Source organism: Triturus cristatus, chromosome 1_1 (genome assembly GCF_964204655.1).
Source record: "Triturus cristatus chromosome 1_1, aTriCri1.1, whole genome shotgun sequence".
Classification (NCBI taxonomy): domain Eukaryota; kingdom Metazoa; phylum Chordata; class Amphibia; order Caudata; family Salamandridae; genus Triturus; species Triturus cristatus.
The window spans coordinates 367,136,769-367,160,135 of NC_140579.1; the positions used below are offsets into that span (position 1 = coordinate 367,136,769).

The 23,367-nt window shown below is 52.4% G+C and overlaps 1 protein-coding gene across 1 annotated transcript; it reads left to right on the forward strand.

Annotated features, from left to right (window-relative positions):
- The first annotated feature begins 4,770 nt into the window (after positions 1 to 4,770).
- Positions 4,771 to 23,108, forward strand: LOC146870228 (lamina-associated polypeptide 2, isoforms alpha/zeta-like). Its single transcript, XM_085642191.1, has 2 exons — positions 4,771 to 5,827; positions 23,092 to 23,108. Exons 1-2 carry the CDS (start codon positions 4,771 to 4,773, stop codon positions 23,106 to 23,108), a joined length of 1,074 nt encoding a protein of 357 aa, XP_085498317.1.
- The last annotated feature ends 259 nt before the right edge of the window (positions 23,109 to 23,367 follow it).

Consider the following 23,367-nt stretch of genomic DNA (forward strand, 5'->3'; position numbering starts at 1 on the left):
CATCCCATTTGCTGTTATCCCAATTCTGTTTAGCCTCAATTAGCACTTTCTTATAATCTAGTCTCTTTTGTCTTATGAGTGGTCTATTCAAAGATTTAATTGCTTCCAGAAGTGCCCCCTTTGCCTTCTTACAATTGTGATCAAACCAAGTAGGGGCCTTCTTATTCTTCCTTGATTTAGCCATTAGTGGGTTAAGTAGTTCGGCAAGAGCAGTCAATAGACCTGTATGGATGTTATATATTTGATAGCCAAACAATTCCTGACCCTGGTCTAAGTATCCACTTAATTCAAAGAGCGCCTGATAAACAACTTGGTAGAGAGTGGTCATTTTATCGGGGGACCTTTTCACCATTGGCCATTTAAGCCTTCTTCTATCATTAGAGAGGAGGGGGGTACCTCGGTTGTCTACTCTTTCCTCTATATTTAAACCCATCTCGGGGAGAATTAGGTCAAGTACAAGGGCGTCGTGATCGCTATCATGACGTGGGAGAATCTCAAAGTCAATTACCCTAGGCCAGGTCCTTGTCTCTACCATAACATAATCTATGTGGGAGGTCTGACCTGGACGATTAAAAGTGGGGCTACCCTCCAGGTCGGATTGAGAGCGACCATTACAGGCTCTCAAAGAATGTGCCATAGTAAGAGAATTCAACTGGAGGGCAAGTGGTGTCCATGCCTTGATCGGGGGAACTTGGAGATCTGGGATAAGCCAAAGTGAGTCCTACTCGGAAGTGATAGACTCCATAATGCCCGGCAGAGGTTCGTACTGGCAATTAAAGTCCCCAGCAATGATCAGAGTAGTCTCCCCCTTTACTGAAGATATAAATTTGTCTAGAGTGTCCAATGTTGGTGATTCTTTTCCCATCTGGGTAGGACGAGAATAGACGTTAATGATAGTCAGACTAGATTTAGACGGAAAAGAGAGTCCGATACATTGTAAATCAGGGGTTGGAGTGTCTAATTGGGACACTGAACAGCCTAAGTGTGAGCCAATCAGGATGGTCAAACCCCCAAAGGGTCTACCCCTCTCAGCAACTGAAGCCAAATTATTAACAGACAAAAAACCCAACCTAAAAAAAATGCTCCCTAAGCCAGGTCTCCTGGAACAGGCAAACATCGAACTGATCAATAAAAAGTCCCCAGTCTGGTGAGGCCATCTTGTTACGGAGCCCCGCCACGTTCCAAGACAAAGTGGAAAATTTGTTATCAAATGCCGGTGGTTTGCAACCTTTATCATTTAGGGACCTTAACACCGTGGTTGAAGCAGGGGGGAGGAATGATGGCCATATCACTTACAGGGTTGTTAGTTTTGTTCACCTTGTGGGGGCATAAGGGGAAAATAGGTAGAGGTTGAGGGGAACCCACAATTACATCATACCTTATTGTATCCGATTTTGTTGGAGTAGCGTTATGATCTAGATTGGTTATAGTCCCCAAAGTACTAATAGAGTGAACGGGGTAGGTAGCTGTATCAAGGAGGCCTAAATGGTGTCCACCAGCATTGGCAAGGAGACCTGGATAGTGTCCACCTGAGTACAGGTCGTCTAACCTGCCGAGTCAATCTACTTCCTCCAGTTGGGCGTAGCGGTTGGATACGGGAATATTAAAGAGAGAAGAATGATGTTGCGAGCTAGCGGGTGTGATCTTAGGGTTCAAGCCTCGTCTTTCAAAGTTGGTTGAAGACTGAGGGACACCCGTCCTCCAGGGACATGGATAGAAAAAAAATCAAGGGTAAGAGCACGGATATTCACGGGAGATTCCCTGTTGATCGGGGATTGGAATAATGATCTTTGGATGGTTTCTGGGAATCTAAAGTTAATGATCGCACAATCCCCACCAATGGATTTATGTGTAGGGCCCACCCAAGCAACCCGCCTTACCATCAAAATATCACCAGCCTTGTTATATGGGAATTGCTTATTTTTAGCCAACCAAACCAAGATCTTATTTCGTAGTTCTAAATAGGATTCTTTGTGGCCTTTCTTAAGTTCTGGTATTCCTGCCAATATAGATACATAGGGAGCAGCTTCCGGAGGTAGATTAATTATAGGAAGACAGGTTTGTGGCAGCGCATGACTACCCCCCCTACATTCCCTATGGCAGGTAGCGGTACGCTTTTAATCGGTATCGGAAACATTTCTTGGTGTAGGTAGGGTATGGGTTGCTATCGCCCGCACAGGATTATGGGTATTCTCATGTAGATTTTGGGATGATGGCCCGGCCAGTCCTTGTCCACCGGTTAAAGTCACTCAAGAGTTATTACTACAGGCTTCAGAATTTTCAAGAGGTCGATCTTGCGTCAATTTGGTGGCTTCAGAAGACTGCGGAACCCGGCAAAAAGGTAATTCCTGTGTGGTCGAGAGCCCATGCTTATGTGTGGGAGCTATGGGGATTGCTATAGGTTCCTGATTGGAATGGGCTTGAAATATATTGTTAGTAGATGCGAGGTTTTGTAGATGTTGAAGGATGGGGGCAGTCTCTTCTCTCACAATTGCTCGACACTGGACTAAAAAGTCCGCCATTAGAGCATGAGCCCAGGGAGGATAGGTCTGAAATGGCGGAGATTTGGGAGAGATGGACAGAGAAGTTCCACTGTCAATTAACCTCACGGTACCTTGAGCGGACCCTCCTCTTATTTTTTTTGCCCTTTAGGGCCCCCATGTTTGTCTAGTTTTCTCTTCCTAGGTCTGGAGGTTTTGCCAGTGGTACCCTCAGATCGGGACTCAAGGTTTGGAGTAGGAATAGATTCGGAATTAGAAGGAACCGCACTTTGGCCGAGATTCATTTCTATAAGATTCGTAGAGTCATTTGGGGGCGATTGGGTCAAGTGGAAGCAATCTGGGGTAATTGAGAGGCGTCTTTCAGTCTGTTCAATTTCAGATGTGACGACTCCAATCGCCTTCTGAAGCATTAGGTCAATAGCTGTGGGCAAAGATGGTGAGGGTGGATTTGACTTTAAGCCAGGGCGCTTTGCTACACATGTGCATCTCCCCTGTCTACGAAGGGGTGGGTCTGGAGGAGCCATCGCAGCGCAGAAACAGGTAGTTGGTAGTTGCACAACCAGATATTCTGATTAACGGCACAGTACCTTCTGACTGGTAGAAAGGTGAAGGACCCAGGACTCCAAGGATTAGAGGGCTGGCCCAGCCCAGCCTCCTCCGGGCAAGGACGGGCACGCCCTTGGCCCGGGCTTCGTCCCGCGGTGCGGGAAGCGCTCGGTACTTTTGAGGGCCTCTGGCGCCCTCAGGTGACGCCCATCACTGGTTCCACGCACTGCCCCCTGGGATGGGTAGTCCGTTCGAGAAGCCGTTCCCCTCACGGCGGTGACAGCGCAAGAGGCGGTGGAGCAAAGCGACCCTGCGTGTGGAGGCCGCTACAAAAAGCGGAGGCAGAGACCAGCCGTTCCCCTCACGGCGTATGCAAATAGATGAATAGCACGTCCCGCGGTGCGGGAAGCGATCGGTGCTTTTGAGGGCCTCTGGCACCCTCAGGTGACGCCCAGCACTGGTTCCACAGACTGCCCCCTGGAATGGGTAGTCCGTTCGAGAAGCCGTTCCCCTCACGGCGGTGACAGTGCAAGAGGCGGTGGAGCAGAGCGACCCAGCGTGTGGAGGCCGCTGCAAAAAGCGGAGGCAGAGACCAGCCATTACCTCCTCGTCAGCCCTCCCCGTCCCAGTCCTAACCAGTTGAGCATAGCTCCTCCCACCAGACACTCCCAAGCAACTTGAAACCCATCCCTTCCCTCCAGGCCACACCCATACCCTGAGGCATATAGCACCGTGACCCGCCACTCCACATCCTGTTTGTTTTTTCTGCTGATTCACTTCCGGGCAAACTTCGACGGGATAGGAGGTGCTGGGTCTTCAAGCCTCCTGTCAGGTGAGTGTGAAACGGGTTGTTTAGCGCCCGTTTAAACCCCTTTGGTGCCGTTTTTGAATTATTGAGGCATTTACTTTGAGTCCCTGCTGTAGCGGGACCGTGGGGTTGGGGGGTCAGGACTACCTGGTGTGGGGTGGTGACTCCCTGCTGCGGCCTCCTCTCTTCCGAGTTTGTTCCCTGCTCTAGCGGGATCGCCCGGGGGGGAGAGGAGGTGTGTGAGGCGCGGCTTGCCTTTCTGCGCGCCAAGGGCGTGACGGTTTTGGCTTCTATATCTTTTTTTCGTCAGTGGGGGCATGTCTCCTGTTTGTTTAGCGTTCATACAGATTGGTTTACTGATTACTGTTTGACTGTCCGCTTCGCGCTTCCTCGGATCTTGGAGTGGGGTGTTATTCTCCTGCTGGTTGGGGGTTGCTGCAGTGTAGGTGCCCTGGGGAGGAGTTTCCACTGTCCTCATGTCTGTCTCTATTCGGATGGGGGTCGTCTGGGGTTTTTTGTGGCTCTAATCTCCTACTGCTCTTAAGAGTCACTGTGGCCTTCTGGTTTATGTCTGGGGCTCTGACTCTCAAGGTTACAGGTTCTAATCCCTTTGATTCGGTCTAGGCAGGTTTCTTCAGTGGGCTTTGGGGGTATTTCTTACCTTGTTCACTGGTTCCTGGTGCGGGGGCTTCTGGGTTCTTGGTATCCTTAATGGTTGGGCCCTGTCATGTCCTTTCCTTTTATGGATGGGTGGAAGTCTCTGATTGGCCGTTTTGGGGCCGGCCTTCAGTCCTGTTGGGGATTGGCTGGGGATCGGTGGGGCTTTCCCTGGTTGGCCTTTGAGAATATTTTTTTTTTCCCCTGGTTGGGCTCGGTATTTAATGGGGTCTGTTTCTCTGTTCTCATGTTTACAACATGGAGGGTAGAGGTGCGGATGTACGTGAGCTCGGCTGTGTGGATGAGGAGGTGGTCGCTGGGTCTTCCACTGCTCCTTCCTTAATAGATATTCAGAAGATGATTGAGGCGGCGGTGGCGGCTGCCTTTGTGGCTCGTGATCCCATTGGGCCTAAGAAACGGAAATTGGATGCCTCGGCGGAGGTAGATCCTGACATGGACTCTGATGAGGAGGTGAAGGGTCGTTTTGTCCAAGGGTCGGACCTTAGTTGTGTTCTACAGCATGTTCGGGACAATTTGGGGTTCCCTGGTCCCGTGCCGGGTGGAGAGTCTGAAGACTTCTTCGCTAATTACCTGAAGAGAGAACCTGAAAGCCTCCCCATTCATGCTTCGGTGCGGAGGGTGCTGGAGGGGGAATGGAAGGATGTGGACAAACATGCCTTTCCCCGGTTTCTGGCTAGGAGGTATCCCTTGCAGGGTTTCTCGGAGGAATTCCCGGCCGTGGTGAAGGTGGATTCCCTGCTTGCTGGCATGGCGTCTCAGAGCCTGGTGGTGTCTGAGGATGCGGTTCCTTCTGATCCTGGGGACAAGCGTGTGGAAGGGGCCTTGAAGCGGTCCTTTGCTGCCTCTAATCTTGCAGTTCGGTCTGCAGCTTACACCAGCTATCTTGTGCAGTCACTTCTTAAAGACTGTCAAAGTATTTCTGCGCAGCTCATGCAGGATGAGGATCCCTCGGAGTCTTTATCCATGTTGGAACAGCAGTTGCGTTTCTTGGCAGATTTGTCCTTTGACTCCCTTAGCGCTGCTGCGGCGGCTGCAGGTGCCTCGGTTGCTGCTAGGAGGCAGTTGTGGCTTAAGTCTTGGAAGGCGGAGGCTGCTCAGAAGGCGGCCGTGATGAAGATCCCCTTCACGGGCTCTAAACTGTTTGGTGAGCCGTTGGAGGCTTTGATTAAAAAGACTGCGGAGGACAAGAAATTGTTGGCTCCGGTCCGCTCTTCTCAGAAAGGGAAGTTTGCGGGTTACAAGCGGGCTTTTGGGCAGGCGTTTCAGTCTAAAATGGCGGCCCAGCCCTTTCGTGGTAGGGGACGTGGCCGGGGTGTCCCTTCCTTCCACAAGTCCCGGGGTCAACAGGGTGCTTCCTCTTCGGCAGGTCCCTCCAAGTCGTGACTATGTGATGATGGGGTTGCCGGTTGGGGGTCGCCTCTCTTCTTTTTTTCCTGTCTGGGAGGAGTTCGTTCGGGACCAGTGGGTCCTGCAGGTGGTCCGGCTGGGCTACAGAATAGAATTCGGAACTCCTCCGGTGGATGTGTTCAGGTCTACCCCTGTTCCCAGGTCTCCGGCGAAATGCCGTGCTCTGTTGGACGGAGTTCGGGACTTGGTGTCCAAGGGGGCTGTGGTGAAGGTGCCTGTGAGTCAAAGGGGTCGGGGGGTTTACTCAATCCTGTTCTTGATCCAGAAGCCAAATGGGGACTTCCGTCCTGTGCTGGATCTGAAGGCAGTGAACTTATGTATCCCTCACCGGTCCTTCAAAATGGTGACTCTACAGTTGATTCTTCCCTTCCTGTCGGTGGGGGATTTCCTGACTTCGCTCGATCTCCGGGACGCTTATTTTCATGTGCCAGTGCACGCGGATTCTCAGAGGTTCCTGCGTTTCTGTGTGGGGGTGGATCATTTCCAGTTCCAGGTATTACCGTTTGGCCTGTCGGCCTCTCCGAGGGTGTTTACTAAGGTGTTGGCTCCCTTGGTGGGTTTATTGCATGCTCGGGGTATTCAGGTGTTCCCTTACTTGGACGACTGGTTGATTTCTTCCTCTTCTTTCCTTCAGGCTCAGGCTCAGTCCATGGAGGTTTGCAGTCTCCTTCAACGGTTCGGGTGGATTCTGAACTTGGAGAAATCCCATCTTCACCCCACTCAGGATCTGCTGTTCATTGGGGGGGTGTTCAACACCAGGTTGGGAAAGGTCTTCCTGTCGGAACCTCGCAGATTGACTCTTATGCACGAGCTGAGGAAGGTGTTGGGGGCTCAGTCTTCCACGGCTCGCCAGTGGTTGCGTGTTCAGGGGCTAATGTCAGATACTGTTATGATTGTTCCTTGGGCCCGTCTACACTTGTACCCCCTGGTGAATCATCTTCTGGAGCATTGGGATCCGGCCTCTCTGAATTACGAACAGTTGATTCCGGGGGGGGTGTCCATCGCCCGAGAATTGTCCTGGTGGCTGGTGGATTGGAACCTCTTACAGGGCTCGCCCTTTGTGTCCCAGGAGAGGTTGGTCCTGACGACCGATGCCAGCGAATTGGGTTGGGGTGCGGTCTTGGGTCAGGAGTCGGTGCAGGGTCTCTGGTCTGTGCCAGAGGCGGGCATGTCCTCGAATTGGAGGGAGTTGAAGGCGGTTCTGTTGGCTTTGACTCATTTTCTGCCTTGGATCCTCCAGAGGGATGTGATGGTACGGTCAGACAACACGGTGGTGGTGTGTTATATCAACCGCCAGGGGAGCGCGAAGGTGGCTTCCCTCAATTTGTTGGCACGAAGTATAGGCCTGTGGGCGGAGTCTCACTTGCTGTCTCTGAGGGCTTTGCATCTACCGGGGATTTTGAACACGGAGGCGGATCGCCTGAGCAGGGTGTTTCCCTCCCTGTCGGACATGTGCCTGACTCAGGAGGTGTTTGGTTGCCTAATGGCTCAGTTCGGGATCCCGGTGGTGGACCTGTTTGCCGCTCCGGGGAACGCCTTGAGGGAGAAGTATTGTTCTCTGGTTCGCTCTGCGGCGGTTTGGAGGGTGGATGCCCTGTCCTTCCGGTGGGAGGGGGGTCTGCTATATGCCTTTCCTCCTATTGCTCTGCTTCCGCGTGTTCTCCTGAAGGTCAAGCGGGATCGGGCTTCTGTGATCCTGGTGGCTCCGGTTTGGTCCAGGAGGCCTTGGTTCCCTCTGTTATTGAAGTTGGCGGTGGGGCCCTGCTGGAGGTTGCCGGTGGTCCCTTGTCCCTTGTCATTTCCCCCTCTGTCTCGGGAGTGTCTGGTCCGCCTGCGATTGGCGGGTTGGCTGTTGAGAGGATGAACCTTGTGGCTTTGGGGTGTTCTCCTTCTGTGGCGGAATTTATTCAGAGGTCCAGGCGCCCTTCGACTCTCAAGTCCTATGCCCGGCATTGGGTTTCTTTTCGGTCTTGGTGTGAGGTGCGTGGGTGGTCCGCGTTGGAGGTGGATCCGGTGCGTGTCTTGGAGTTTTTGAAGGACGGGTTTGACTTGGGTCTCGCTGTGTCCTCCCTGAGGGCTCAGTGGGCTGCTGTCCGGGCCTTTCGGGGTTCGGTCTGTGACCCGGTGGTTCCCCTGGTGTCCCGCTTGTTGCGGAGTTGTTTCCTTCAGAAGCCTGTCATTCGGACCTTTGCTCCTAGTTGGGATCTGCCTCTGGTTTTGGGGGCTTTGCAGATGGCTCCCTTTGAGCCTCTGCATGAGGTGTCTTTGAGGTTTCTGACTATCAAGGTTCTGTTCCTTGTGGCTATTACCTCGGCTCGGCGGATTGGGGAGTTGGGCTCCTTGCTTTGTTCTGCCCCTTTTTTACGTTTTTTTCCTGATCGGGTGGTTCTTCGGCCTGATCCTTCCTTTGTTCCCAAGATCCCTTCCTCTTTTCACTGCTCTTCGGATCTGGTATTGCCTGTTTTCTGTCCTGATCCTCTTTCGGAGGTGGAGGTGCGGCTGCACTGTTTGGACGTTCATAGGGCTCTGGAGGTCTATTTGTTGCGTACTGCGCCTTTTCGTAAGGTGGAATCCCTTTTTGTGACCTTTGGGCTGGCTGGTCAAGGTCTGAAGCCTTCTGGGGCTACCCTCAGTCGTTGGCTGCGGTGGGCTGTGGGTGCTGCGTATGAGGCCTGTGGGGCGTTGGCTCCTGGTTCTGTTCAGGGGAGGTCGACTCGGGGGGTGGCGGCTTCCTGGGCTTGTTTTCAGGGGGCTTCCATGGCCGAGATCTGCAGAGCTGCTACCTGGAGTTCTCCTCACACGTTTATGTCCCATTATCGTTTGGTGGTTGGGGGGACTGAGTCTGCTGGGTTTGGGGACGCTGTGTTGCGTTCTGCCCCGGTGGTGTGACTTTTATATGCTTATTAAAGTCTGTTTTTCTACTGAGTGAAGCCGATTATTGCTTTGGTATCTGCTCAACTGGTTAGGACTGGGACGGGGAGGGCTGACGAGGAGGTAATGACCGGTTACTCACCGGTAATATTCATTACTCCGAGTCGTAGCCCTCCCCGTCCCAGTCCAGGTTCCCATCCCTCCCTCCCTGTTCGGCTTCTTGTGCTTGGTTGATACAGGATGTGGAGTGGCGGGTCACGGTGCTATATGCCTCAGGGTATGGGTGTGGCCTGGAGGGAAGGGATGGGTTTCAAGTTGCTTGGGAGTGTCTGGTGGGAGGAGCTATGCTCAACTGGTTAGGACTGGGACGGGGAGGGCTACGACTCGGAGTAATGAATATTACCGGTGAGTAACCGGTCATTCCCCTCACAGCGTTTGCAAATAGATGAATAGCGCGTCCCGCGGTGCAGGAAGCGCTCGGTGCTTTTGAGGGCCTGTGGCGCCCTCAGGTGACGCCCAGCACTGGTTCCACGCACTGCCCCCTGGATAGGGTAGTCCGTTCGAGAAGCCGTTCCCCTCACGGCGGTGACAGCGCAAGAGGCGGTGGAGCAGAGCGACCCAGCGAGTGGAGGCCGCTGCAAAAAGCGGAGGCAGAGACCAGCCGTTCCCCTCACGACATATGCAAATAGATGAATAGCACGTCCCGCGGTGCGGGAAGCGCTCGGTGCTTTTGAGGGCCTCTGGCGCCCTCAGGTGACGCCCAGCACTGGTTCCACGCACTGCCCCCTGGGATGGGTAGTCCGTTCGAGAAGCCGTTCCCCTCACGGCGGTGACAGCGAAAGAGGCGGTGGAGCAGAGCGACAGAGCGTGTGGAGGACGCTTCAAAAAGCGTAGGCAGAGACCAGCCGTTCCCCTCACGGCGTATGCAAATAGATGAATAGCGCGTCATTTCTGGATCACTGAAGGTGGTGTTGTACGGAGCAAACAAAGGCTTGTGCAATAGCAGAACATGACTCTTCCAGAAATCATAAAACATTCTTACTTTACGTTTTAAAAGCTCCTCCAGTTTTGCATTTTCACGCTGGCTCCTGCAAGTCTTGGTACATGATGGGGTTGCAAAACAGTATTTGGATGTATAAAAAAATGCAGCATCGACAAATAATCAGCTGAGATGTAAACCGCTCTAGGTGATCACGTTTCCAACTTCCCTGCGCTTCCCTCGACTCAGCGCCTTAGAAAGGGTAGGTTGGTGGGCAGCGCTAGACAAACAGATCAAAGTTGTGGGTACTAAAAACGACAAAATAAGCCACACGCATGCGCTCTTCCTAGATTGTGCCTGCTTCGTGCGTGGTCGACGCTAGGTGCTTCACTGGGAAGACAGAAGGGAGAGGTGGAGTCCATAGGAGACTTCCAAAGGCAGCCAATAGCATGCCTCATAGTTAAATACACTGCTACGTCACTGGTTCTCTCTCCAGCAACGTTGTTAGGTTCACCCTTCATGTAAATGAGTACCACTTAGAGTGATTGTATGAAAACCTATGTCCTGTACATGTGGCATGGCTCTACTGCTGGAAGACCACGGTTGGGCACCAGTGCTTTAGATGAAATCCCCTCAACATTAAAATGACATAATATATTACCTTATAGGCCCCATGATAACAATTCTCCGTCGTGAATGCTTAAAAGCGAGTCCAGCCAAACTTCAAACATCCACACACAGTTCCTAGAAGGCGCATCCGGCCTCTGAGCAGACACTGGGTTCGGGTTCTAAGCCTCAGGCTGGGCCCAGCCTCTGGAAAAGGGGAAGGAACGCGCTGCCAAGTTGGAGGTTTCGCTGGACAGGAGATGGCAGGTTCTCCGCGGCATGCGAGTCAAATATGGCCATTGTTTCAGGAATGCGGCCACATTGTGTGTGTGGTGAGCCGCTGAAATGAGAAAATAACACTCTCTGCTATTCTGGGCCGAATCCTAAATCATTTCCAGGCTCCGCCGCTAGCACGTGGAATGCTGTACCCGAAGCCACCGAGTTCCTGCAGTTTGCGTGGATGTTTGTTTAAAAACAGGTATCAGCGCTGGACTGATCTCTTGACTTAAGACTGGTAGGCACCTCGTGTGATGTGCGACACTTTCAGCAAGCTCTGGATTTCAATTCCATTTCCACCGCTCTTTTGCATGCTGGGAATTGTAGGCACTTACATACAACGTGAGCACCAGAAAAATACAATCCCAAGACAAAAGAAAAGTTGCTTACAAAGCCAGTATTGGTTGAAGGTGACTTTTAACCTAGAGCTACTCACCAGCCCTGTAAAGCTGCTTTACTTGTTCACTGTCACTCGTGAATGAGCTGGGAGATACCAGCCCCCGATCTGTGGCGCCTCTTGGTTCCCCTTCATTTGTGTTTTCTTGACCCTTGAAATCACTAGTGACCACACCGTCATCCGCTCCACTCAACACGCATGCACAGACGTCACCCAAGGATTACACTGACACTTTCATTGTGGGTGAAGAACTGCTGCAGGTTTATTTCATACAACATAAGTATGACGATAATGGGTTATCTTACGGGCGATCCAGGGCAAGCAGCCCCTCGCTGCTCCGCCCGCCTGGTGAGCCAGCACGCACGGTGGGTCGATGCCCGGCAGTGCGGCACATATTTTCAGATCATCCACTGGGTCACGTGATCTGTCTCCTACTCCCGCCCCTTTTGACAGGGGCGGAGTGTGTTGTGGCACACCCCCGGTTGGTCAGGCCCCCCAACCGCCCGAAGGAATCACGGGGCGCCGTCGTGGTCTTCCCAGAACCTCCTTCGGCTACCGGACCTTGGCTCGGGCACCCTTACTGTGCCGGACAGGGGTACCCTTACTGTACCGCCTGTCGCAGAGGTACCCTTACTGTACCCTTCTGCCTCCAGATCGCCCTGTAACTCCGCCTGCAATGCAAAAAGAAACATTAAAACATTCCAATAACGCGCTGCCTCCGCCACGCAGGGTAAGCGGAAAGGGTGGGAATACGCGTGGCCAGGTAGGAGCGGCGCGCAGGAAGCAGAGGAGGATCTGGGGGAGAGAGACGCCTAAGTAGGGGGTCTAGCCTCACCCCCCCCCTATCGGCACGCCTCCTAAAGGCAAACTCATTGGGAGCTCCCCTCCCTGGGCGCGGCCTCGCTAGCGAGGCGGAGCAGGGGGGGGGGAGGCTGCGACGGGCGGCCACTAGAAGGCTGCCCTGCTGTTGTCCCTCTGCGTGGGACGCGGGCAGCGGCATAGTGACCACACCGTCATCCGCTCCACTCAACACGCATGCACAGACGTCACCCAAGGATTACACTGACACTTTCATTGTGGGTGAAGAACTGCTGCAGGTTTATTTCATACAACATAAGTATGACGATAATGGGTTATCTTACGGGCGATCCAGGGCAAGCAGCCCCTCGCTGCTCCGCCCGCCTGGTGAGCCAGCACGCACGGTGGGTCGATGCCCGGCAGTGCGGCACATATTTTCAGATCATCCACTGGGTCACGTGATCTGTCTCCTACTCCCGCCCCTTTTGACAGGGGCGGAGTGTGTTGTGGCACACCCCCGGTTGGTCAGGCCCCCCAACCGCCCGAAGGAATCACGGGGCGCCGTCGTGGTCTTCCCAGAACCTCCTTCGGCTACCGGACCTTGGCTCGGGCACCCTTACTGTGCCGGACAGGGGTACCCTTACTGTACCGCCTGTCGCAGAGGTACCCTTACTGTACCCTTCTGCCTCCAGATCGCCCTGTAACTCCGCCTGCAATGCAAAAAGAAACATTAAAACATTCCAATAACGCGCTGCCTCCGCCACGCAGGGTAAGCGGAAAGGGTGGGAATACGCGTGGCCAGGTAGGAGCGGCGCGCAGGAAGCAGAGGAGGATCTGGGGGAGAGAGACGCCTAAGTAGGGGGTCTAGCCTCACCCCCCCCCTATCGGCACGCCTCCTAAAGGCAAACTCATTGGGAGCTCCCCTCCCTGGGCGCGGCCTCGCTAGCGAGGCGGAGCAGGGGGGGGGGAGGCTGCGACGGGCGGCCACTAGAAGGCTGCCCTGCTGTTGTCCCTCTGCGTGGGACGCGGGCAGCGGCATAGTGACCACACCGTCATCCGCTCCACTCAACACGCATGCACAGACGTCACCCAAGGATTACACTGACACTTTCATTGTGGGTGAAGAACTGCTGCAGGTTTATTTCATACAACATAAGTATGACGATAATGGGTTATCTTACGGGCGATCCAGGGCAAGCAGCCCCTCGCTGCTCCGCCCGCCTGGTGAGCCAGCACGCACGGTGGGTCGATGCCCGGCAGTACGGCACATATTTTCAGATCATCCACTGGGTCACGTGATCTGTCTCCTACTCCCGCCCCTTTTGACAGGGGCGGAGCGTGTTGTGGCACACCCCCAGTTGGTCAGGCCCCCCAACCGCCCGAAGGACTAACGGGGCGCCGTCGCGGTCTTCCCAGAACCTCCTTCGGCTCCCGGACCTTGGCTCGGGCACCCTAACTGTGCCGGACAGGGGTACCCTTACTGTACCGCCTGTCGCAGAGGTACCCTTACTATACCCTTCTGCCTCCAGATCGCCCTGTAACTCCGCCACAGCTCTAGGGAGGCTCCCGTCGCTGCCAGAGCCCCCCCTTCCTCCCTTCGCTGTTATAGGTGCCCTGCCCCTACGAGCTAGCTTTGGCGTATATGGACATGAAATCCTATGGTGATTTTTAATTGGGCCAACTAGGGTCATTCTGGCTTGGAAGTGTGTTTTCAACAGCTAAGCACAGTAAAGCAGGATGGAGGTAACGTGTGAGTTAACTGCCTTCCCTCCGTTTATCCACGCCAGCTGACATCACGGGTACCCAATGATGGGATGGGTGCTTAAAAGCTGTGAACATCAGACAGTAGGGGGGGCAACAGTCTCTGTCTCTGTACTCTCACCCAGCACACGGGCAACATATGCTCACTGTCCCTGGCTCCTTCATGACACTGTCTCTGAATAGTAATGCCACCCTTGGCCAGCGACAGCATTCTTGGCAAGTGATTTGTTGAGACAATCTCACCTTCCTACAGTACGCAATGAAATAGATAAAACTGCTGACGCTGCCGTATTTACCTTTCCGGCCAAAGCTCTCTATTTTTGTTTCCTATCACATTTTCTTATTATCCTATTGTTTACTTCTAATGACCAATATCTCAGCACATCACCTGGTTTTGGCCTCCCTACTGCCAATAATGACCTGGCAATCTCGGGATCTATCTTACTAACCAGCTAACACAAGTTCTATTGCATTTTCTTGCAAATTAGGTTACCTTAATAGGATGGTGGAGTCTTATTCCAGCCTGGGTCTTCAATAGTTCATAGAAAATCAAACTAAGAAAATATTATTGAAATATTTCTGTCCATTCCTACTTCTTAATTTACTTAAAATGAAAGCTTTATTCCTGAAGACGACATGTAACTTGAACTAATATTCATCAAATTCAATCAGTTTTTTGTGAGTGGATTGGCTTAGCACCTCCATCCCACATTCAAACCTAATACTAACCACAATAGTCGGGAACATATGGCCAGTGCCTTAACATGCACTGAAACTATTTGCCGTTCGTGTAAGGTTTGTTGTATAATGTTGTTAGTTAATGATTTAGACTGATACAACTTGACTGCAATTTTTTTAATTGATTTTGTAAAACGCTGTAACCTTATCTCACCTTAACCATAACTATTAGTCCCAAACATCGTTAAACTAGTTGACTTCCATTCAATTAATTCCAAAATAGTGTAATTTTTTTTTGTTTTTTTTTTAATTGTTTATTCCAACCCTGTGGTTTGCTGGCACCTATGAAACATCCTGTGTGGTTCCACAAGCTCTGCTTTCGAACCCCTCAGTTTGTGCAATAAACGCCTTATGTTCTGCTCCTAAAACAGTATGAAGAACCAAAAACCATCCTACATATGTTGTGTTATGTGATACTAAATTTGTAGGGCACACGTACCATGTAGGTTTCCTGTCGCTACCCTGGAACTTGTTAGAGTGGCATGTTACTCCTATACCTGTCTAACTGGCCATGTTTTAGGAGTTTGCGGGAAGTCATGAGGTCTGTGCAGGACCTGATCTCTAGAGGTGGGGAATTCCAATATCTGGGACCTGGTGCCCTTAAATGTCATCTGGCCCTGGTGCCTACCAAAACACTGTGATAGCATCTGTCACCCTCATCAATAAATAAACAAACTTCAAAAGGTCGCAGAAGAGGCGAGCCAGGCCAAATCTCGGTAGACCATGTCACTCTGGGCTTTACCTTGCCTCCATGTGGAACAGGGAGAATAACCTTAAAGATGTTATGTATGACACACAAACCCAGGCCTCCCGCATGTCTCAAAACAGCTCAGGCTGGTGACTGTCCTGTATAGACTAAGCTGCCACTATGACCGAGTAGAAGAAATCATTTCACCAGCTGTTCCCGAATAGCAAGGCTAAAAGATGAGGCAGCAGCATCTCTTGACTTAAGTGTGGAACTCACAATAACAATACATACCGTCAAGGTGTTATGTATGACCCACGAACCCAGGGCCTCACTTGTCTCTAACAGCTCAAGCTGCTGACTTTTCTGTATAGACTAAGCTGCCACTATGACTGTGATTTGAAAGAAAACATTACACCAGCTGTTTTCGGGTAGCAAGCCAAAGATGAAAGACAGCAGCATCTCTTGACTCAAGCGTGGAACTCACAATAACAACATTGGTAATCCAAATCCAAACCAATCTTTGATCACATGTGACTATCTTAATGACCATCAGCCTAGGCCTACTTCTTCAGTAAAATGGCGAGTGGCCCGTAAAAGAGTACATTTGAAATATAAAGCCATGCCTTTTCAACATGAAGCCAGGAACGAAGGAAAGTTAGGGGACACTAGTGTGCATAGTGATGGTGGCCTCTGGTTCAGGGCTTTCAGGAATGAAACATCCGTCAAGTTAAGAGAGACCACTAACTCAACTCGCGCTTGCAATAGATTCGTGCGCTGCCGAATACAGCAAGGAGCATGCCCAAGTAACTGTCCCTTGCTAAGAGACCTGAGCAGGACATGCGACATACCCACTATGGTTGACCTACACAGAGCCCAACTGTGCCGACACACAGGGGAGATTAAGTGATTTGCCCAGAATCACAGGATGTTTTAGCGTCATTACCGAGATCCCAACCCAGTTCCCCAGGTCTGAGGGCAAGCACCCTAACTCCTCTCCCCAGCTCTCTATCTTTGCAGCCAGATCTGTACTCCTGCAACCCCGCACCTACAACAAGCCAGTACTATTAGCTTTGACCATGCCTCTTTGTTGCATACGATAAATGAGTCATGATTGTGGCTAACAAGCATATCATCTCGAAAATGCCTCCATTTCGGCATGTTGAGGCCGAGTCACCAAACACTACTAGCCAAACTTACTAACGTTTTACACTCCCAAGCCCTTTCAGAGGAAAATATACCTGAGTCACGTTGCAACATGCATATATGTAACTCTAGCCACATTTCAACATAGGACTCAACAGCCCCTGTACTACTACTCGACTCAAGATCTGAGCTTTCACCTCACCCCTGGGAGTCCCGCCCCAACCAGTTCCCCTGCCTGACTGCTTGGCCTTCTCTACCTGCACCTAATTGATTAAAACAAGCATGTTGATCCATTGCGCAGGTCCTCCCCATTTGACTGGGCAAAATTTGAAATATTAGCTTAGCATGGACCTGCCTCTTCAGTCGTTGCAACCAGCAATATGATCTACCCGCAAAATTACACCTACCGCAAACCAGGACTGTTGACCTTGCCAATGGTCGGTAATGCATGCGGTACATGAGCCCCTCTGCCTAACTTTGATGCTCTTCTGGGTACCCGCTGCCTCATTGTCATCCTCTGCTCATTAATGAATGAGCAGCTGTCATAAGTCCTGGCGCCCGAGACAATTGCCAGGCACAGAAACCGTAAGTCCACCCAAGCTCTTTCCCTATACTGTGTCGGTGTAAAATATGGCCTGATCAGTGTCAACATATAGGAGGATGCATCCACTTAACAACGACGATTTGGTGCGGTGCCGTGGCAATGGCCGTACCACGTGGTTTGCTGTGCAAATGGGCTATAACCTAGTGGAGGGGGGGCCTTGTCCCCCCACCCAATGCCCCTCCTTCATCCTGAAATGCAACTCACGGCACCCCTTGGAAAACTCGTACTTATGTAGGCATTGGTATATGAGTAATTTGACCAGAATCACGGTTGAAGAACGAGCGCCGCATTCGACCCTGGCCTACCCGTACCTATTCGGCAACTCACTCCTTCCAATATGACCTAGGTATGAATGCCGTAAAAGATTGCCGACAGGACGCATTCACAAGCATGCTCTAAATGGTGCCATCCGGTGCTAGGGCCCAGTCGGCGCCGTCTACCTCCCCATTTTGAAAGTAACCTACGGATGCTTCTTTCGCAAGCCGCACAGGCCGAGCCACGTGCGTCACACACACTCTTCAATCTACCCGGCTCCCGCTCTTTACCGCAGGCACCTAGAACCCCTATGCCCGAAAGCCACCTAAAGGACTCGCGCTGCCACGCAGGAGGCGCCGTTAGACCTCGGCTCGCGAGCTCTCGGAAGAGACCATGCGGCCCTTTAAGGGGGGCGCTTCGCCCCCGCGCAGGAGAGCGGGCGAAAGCAGAGCTAACCCCTACTCCCCTGCCATCCCTACCGGCAGACAGTACCGAAATTGCAGGGCCCATTCAGTTGCATGGTGCGTATCCTCATTGGCTCCGCTTCAATCGCTGCTGCAGGTTCGCTAAACAAATTGCGCCCTCACTGCAACATAATCCCCACGCGCTTGCAGCAGGCCCGTTAACCCTCCGCACCGATGACATTTCTCTCGCGCTGCACAACCCGTGGTTTGTCATCCGGGGGATCAGCGACGCCATCTTGTCTTAACGGGGATGGCTTACGAAGCTAAAACGCATTATAAAACGGCACCCGCGCCTTGCAGCAAGCAAAACCCGCGCACCACACACTGCAGTAAATCAGCATGTTCTATCTGTACAAGGTGCCCCTAAACTAGCAGCCCCGGCAGCAGGAGCTTAGCATCGTGGATGCCGGCTTCTTGGCGATTTACTCTTAACCTCATGCCCCTACCCCTCAACTAATGAAGCGCACAACGGTCAAAGGGTTGCTTTAAGAACCTATGCCCCTAATTAACAATTCTACCTCATAAACGTGAGGTCAGGCACACATAATTTGCCATCTGTGACCGCGTATCAAATGGTTGCTTTAAGAACCTATGCCCCTAATTAACAATTCTACCTCATAAACGTGAGGCCAAGCACTCATCAACAGCGTGTGCGGAGCCCGAACCCGTGTCCTGTAAAGTAGAATTTGAAATTTTTGCCAACTTATGACACTTTGACAGCGTTTGCAGGACTCGAACCCTTGTCCTGTGAGATCCTTTATAACCCCAGGCACAGGACTTACCATTGACCTACACCCGAACAGAGTTTGCAATTTCGCCAACTTATGACACTTTGACAGCGTTCGCGGGACCCGAACCCGTGTCCTGCGAGAGCTTTTATTCCCGAGGCACCAGGCTTACCATGAGCTATAGCTCCTGGTGGCGGAAACAAGTATTCAATTCGCCCAGTTTTTCTGCTGGCTGAGAACGCGGCCAGCATGGGAAGCGCTGCATGCGAGCGCCTTGCTTCCCTCCCGTTGCCCCCTATATCGCGGCCAAAAGTCATCGGAGCACCGAGTCAGGCTCGCGCTGGTTCAACACTGCCATTGCCGACGCTGCATGAGAGCCGGTTTCTGGACTGGTTCCGTGGAGCTCCCGCTGTAACCATCGAGCGCTCGCAAGAGTTTTAAAATTTTTGCCAACTTATGACACATCGTTTATAAACCCAGGCACAAGTCTTAAATTGAGCTATAGCTCCTGGTCTGTAATCGCTGGTGAAGGGGGATGGGGGGGCGTGCCAGTGGGGTGGATGGATCAACGGGCTAGGTTAACCCGCACAAAGCCCCTCAGATGGTCCCGCCCAAAGTAGCGCCTGCCCCATGCTCGTCGATTCCCACACGGCGCGAAACTACCCGCGTGCACCATCGCATTACCCGGCATGGTATATCGATGACCACGACTACCGCCGGTATCAGCCAACAGCCTGCAATAATCTGAGCGCGGACGGTAGGGCTGCGGAAATTACCGAGCCTGGAAATTGCTGGTAACCAGGGGGTCTTTAAATTTTTTTTTTTTTTTTTTTTTTTGCGAAATACGCTCTGCCGAAGAAATGCCCGGTCCAATGATACAAGCAAACCCCCCCGAGGCCGGCCCCCCAGCGGAACGGCCCACCCCTCCCTCAAGGCCTCCATGCGGCCCGGCGGCGACCCAACTCGCGCCGCGCTACAATTATTAGAGACCCGCCAAAGTTTCCACCCGCCGCGCGGGTACCCACTTTGGCCCCCCAACCCGTGGGCCAAAAGAGCTGAAATTTTTATCACATTGGCCCCGTTTGCGGGGCTCGCACCTCAGTAACCAGAGGGTCACGGCAAGATGGCCGCGCGGGATGGGATGGGGGGGGGGGTGTTGGTTAAAGGACGGACGGCCGGGCAGAGTTTTGGCGCGAAGGTGTGGCTACATCCATCATTCTCATCATTCTCTACCCCCGACGCCCGACAACCGACACGAAAACCGCACGTGGACGAAACGACCCACTCGCAACCTGCCGCCCTAGCCTCACTCGCACCACGCAAGAAGCCCCCTGACACCGCTTGCGCCCCCCACACCCATGGCATCCGAGCCACAAGGCCCGTCCACCTGGTCATGCCCAGGGACAGGGCCGGGGTGGGGTGGGAGGGGTTAGCAAGACTCACCGCAGTATAGCTGATATCTCGAAGAGCACGACGACGCTGAAGGGGGCCCCGGTCGTAATCGCGTGGTGCGGACGGCAGGCAATACGCGTGGCCAGGTAGGAGCGGCGCGCAGGAAGCAGAGGAGGATCTGGGGGAGAGAGACGCCTAAGTAGGGGGTCTAGCCTCGCCCCCCCACTATCGGCACGCCTCCTAAAGGCAAACTCATTGGGAGCTCCCCTCCCTGGGCGCGGCCTCGCTAGCGAGACGGAGCAGGGGGGGGGGGAGGCTGCGACGGGCGGCCACTAGAAGGCTGCCCTGCTGATGTCCCTCTGCGTGGGACGCGGGCAGCGGCAGTCCCTCCTTTTATAAGGGAAACATGGGAGCACAGGTGCACATTATCCCCGAGAACCTGTGCGTAGTACGGCCGGGACAGCGCCCTGGGTGAAGGAAAAATTGGCGTTTGTTGTGGGAGCGGGTGGGGGGCGTTGGGGTGTGACGGCAGGAGGTGTGAGGAAGTTGGGAGGAGGGCAGGGGGGTGATGGTAAGCAAATAATTACGAGGAAGTACCTTAAGCGCTGATTACAAAGTCTTTAAAGGCACCTAATCGAGACCATTGGACGAGCTGCTGTTTGCATAACATTAAGTTAGGAGGCTTCCTGCTGCGCTCGACGAATATTGGCGCCCCGGGCCTTGGTCCAGCTCTCCATGCTCAAGGCAGGCCATGTAAGCCAGCACTCTCCTGCTAAAACTTATAGTTAAATATTGAATACTGCTGACAAGGGCTGTACTGTACAGGGGTGCAGGACTAAGTTCCTGCATTTTAAGCTCTACACCAGGGGAGGAAAAGGTGTGTACCTGGCGTCCCTCACCCAAGCCGGTCCCGATGGGAGAGCGCAGCTCCTTAGAACACCGGCACTTCAACAAATCCAAGAGCAGTAACCTGCCGACGGCCTAATTAGTTCAATGTACAAACATCTGCAGGGATTGTGCACAGCTACTGCGCGCCCTCCAGGTCACTTGTGATCTCCTGCAGCTGTGACCTCTGTAAGGCTGCCCGGGGGGGGTTGCGCAGCGGCCCGCCCCTTGGAGGGCGGCCGCCTTAGTGCCACAGGAAGGCACAGGGGTGGGAGGTCGAGTCCCTGGGCTAGTCCAGGGGAGACCCCAACTGATAGCGGCTTCCGGCGAGGGCAGGGAGGAGACAGGGGTACATATACTGTCTCCGCCCCCTCCTCATCCTCTTGTCCGCTCGTTCGCCTTGCCTGCCCCTCCGCTTACCCGGCGTCCGGAGGGACAAAGGGGGGGGCCAGGTCTTCTAACAATTTTACTTTGTGTTGCAGGAGGAGTTACAGGGCGATCCAGGGTCTGCACATACCAAGGGGTACGTCATGCAGCAGCACCGCGGGGTGCTAAGCCAGGATACCCAGGGATGTTTTAGCGTGTCCCCTGGAAGAACGACGGCGCCCCGTTAACCGAAAGGCGGTTGTGGGTCTGAGCAACCGGGGGCTGCCATGTATGCTCCGCCCACCCATCACGGGGGGGCGTGTGAAGCAAGTGGACTGGTGGTCCACGGATGGGAGGGGTGGACCCTCCCAATATTTGGTATACACCAGTTGGCGTTGCCATGGTGACTCTAGGCTTATCAGACGGGCAGGCGGCATAGGTGCTGGCCTGCCCTGGGATCGCCCGTAAGATAACCCACCTTGTTTGCATATTGGTTATGCTAATAAACCTGCAGCAATATTTCTCCACTTACATTACAGTGTCGTGTGTTTATTTATGTACTTAGGTGTTTTGTGATAACTGTTACTGATGTGTTTTGTGATAACTGTTGCCGATATTGGCACTAAGGCTGTGTAGTCAGCAGAACTTTGCAAGTGTATGGAAAACTGCGAGCCCCGGGGACTGTTTGCTAAAAGCCAGCAGTGGCTGACGGGGTCACGTGACGGGTGCTAGGTTGCTGTGCAGCATGAGGAAGCAATTATACATATATTTATTTACAGTACTGCTGTTTCCTCCGCTTGGCGTAAAAAACAAACTATGTTGAAAATGCAATAATATCGCCTATGTGTCCTCGTGAAGACTGGATCATAGATCGGTATGAGTGAAATGCGTTGATATGCATGGATTCACTCGTCCTTCCGTTGCTTCCCTGGGAAATAGATCCAAAAATAATCAATCCCAGGAGTGGTGCGCGCACGATAATTGAAACCACACAGCCTATTGGTGTCTATTATGCACACCAAGCGCGTAATAGACACCAATAGGCCGTGGGTGGAGCAACGTGCCTGCCCTTGGCCAATTGCGTGCAGTCTTTTATAAAAAGACGCACGCAAAGGCCAATGGTGTAGCACAAAAGGAATCGCACAAGCACGAGCGTGTGCGATTCCTAGGTCAGTGCTAAATCCCCGTTTTTCACCTACTAAATGTCTCGCTGCGCAGTGCAACGCAGGCCGAGACCTAAAAATGCAGCGTATTAGGATGAATGCACTGCCCCCCAGGGATGCAGCGCACTCGTGCGGCCCCCAGGTCAGCGCATTCATTTAAAAAATGGAGGGGCTGCTTAGAAGCCGCTTCATGTTTCACAGAGCCTGTGGCAACCCACCTGCACTTTTAAAGGGCATTAGAAATCCCCTTGCAGGTAGGTTCAGTAAGTGCACTGTTAGTGCGCCTCCTCATAACTTCTTTGCCTCTTCACCCACATCTGCGATATGGAGCGGGGGCAGAAGAAAAGGGATTCACTTATTTGTATGGGGCCATGACCCTGTGGAAATGAGGGAACGCCTCCTGATGATAGTGCTGGCGCTATATGTGCACCAGCGCTACCGTTGCGCCCCCCCCCCCCCGGACACTTGGATAATGCAGCCGCTAATGATGAACTGTTCTTAATCCACCAAGGATCCACAAAAATGCCTTGACCTCTCTAATTCCACAATAACTACACTTTAATCTGAAAATCTTTGAAAGTTTACCTGTTGATGTTACGAATTCAATCTTCCATTGCTTCAATGTTATTGTTTTATGGAACCGTGCTGCACTCATCAGGCAAGTGATGCTGCTGTTGCCTAGAAAAACATTTCCATTCAATATCGTAGTCACTCCATGGAGGCCTTCTTACAAAGGCATTCTGTGGTATTTAAAATAGTACTCATGGAGCACTATTTTATTCAGTCACGTGCCTTTGTGAATTGGCACCAAAACCTTTAAAATGAGACTATTAAGGGAATAGTTATGCACTTCAGGGTAAGGCTTGTACATGGATGAACAAATGAAGGCTCTCCTCTTGCTGTGACCCAAAATCTTCATATCCTTCTTTCATGGCTCCTCCTCCTGGGCGAAATCAGTAGGTAGAAATTGAGGCTTTATACATCAAATGACAGTTCAAGAAACAACTCGCTCATTGATACAATTTGTCCACTTGCAGAGAAGTTCGGACTTTAATCAGTATTAGAATGTAAAACTGGTGTAGTCTAATTTTGTGCCACCTACCCAAGTAGTATGCTACCCACAGATCATGTATCTAGTGACATAGTACACTTGATTGGTTTGGCTCAGGTTCTTGCAATATCAGAAGCTACTGTTTGCCAATGTTCTCCACATTGTAATTTTTACGAAGAAGGTAGTCCAAGAACTCTGGTGCCCAGTCCCTCAACAAGAGAGGAATTTTGGTGGCTTGGTATTGATAGTATACTTCTTGCTG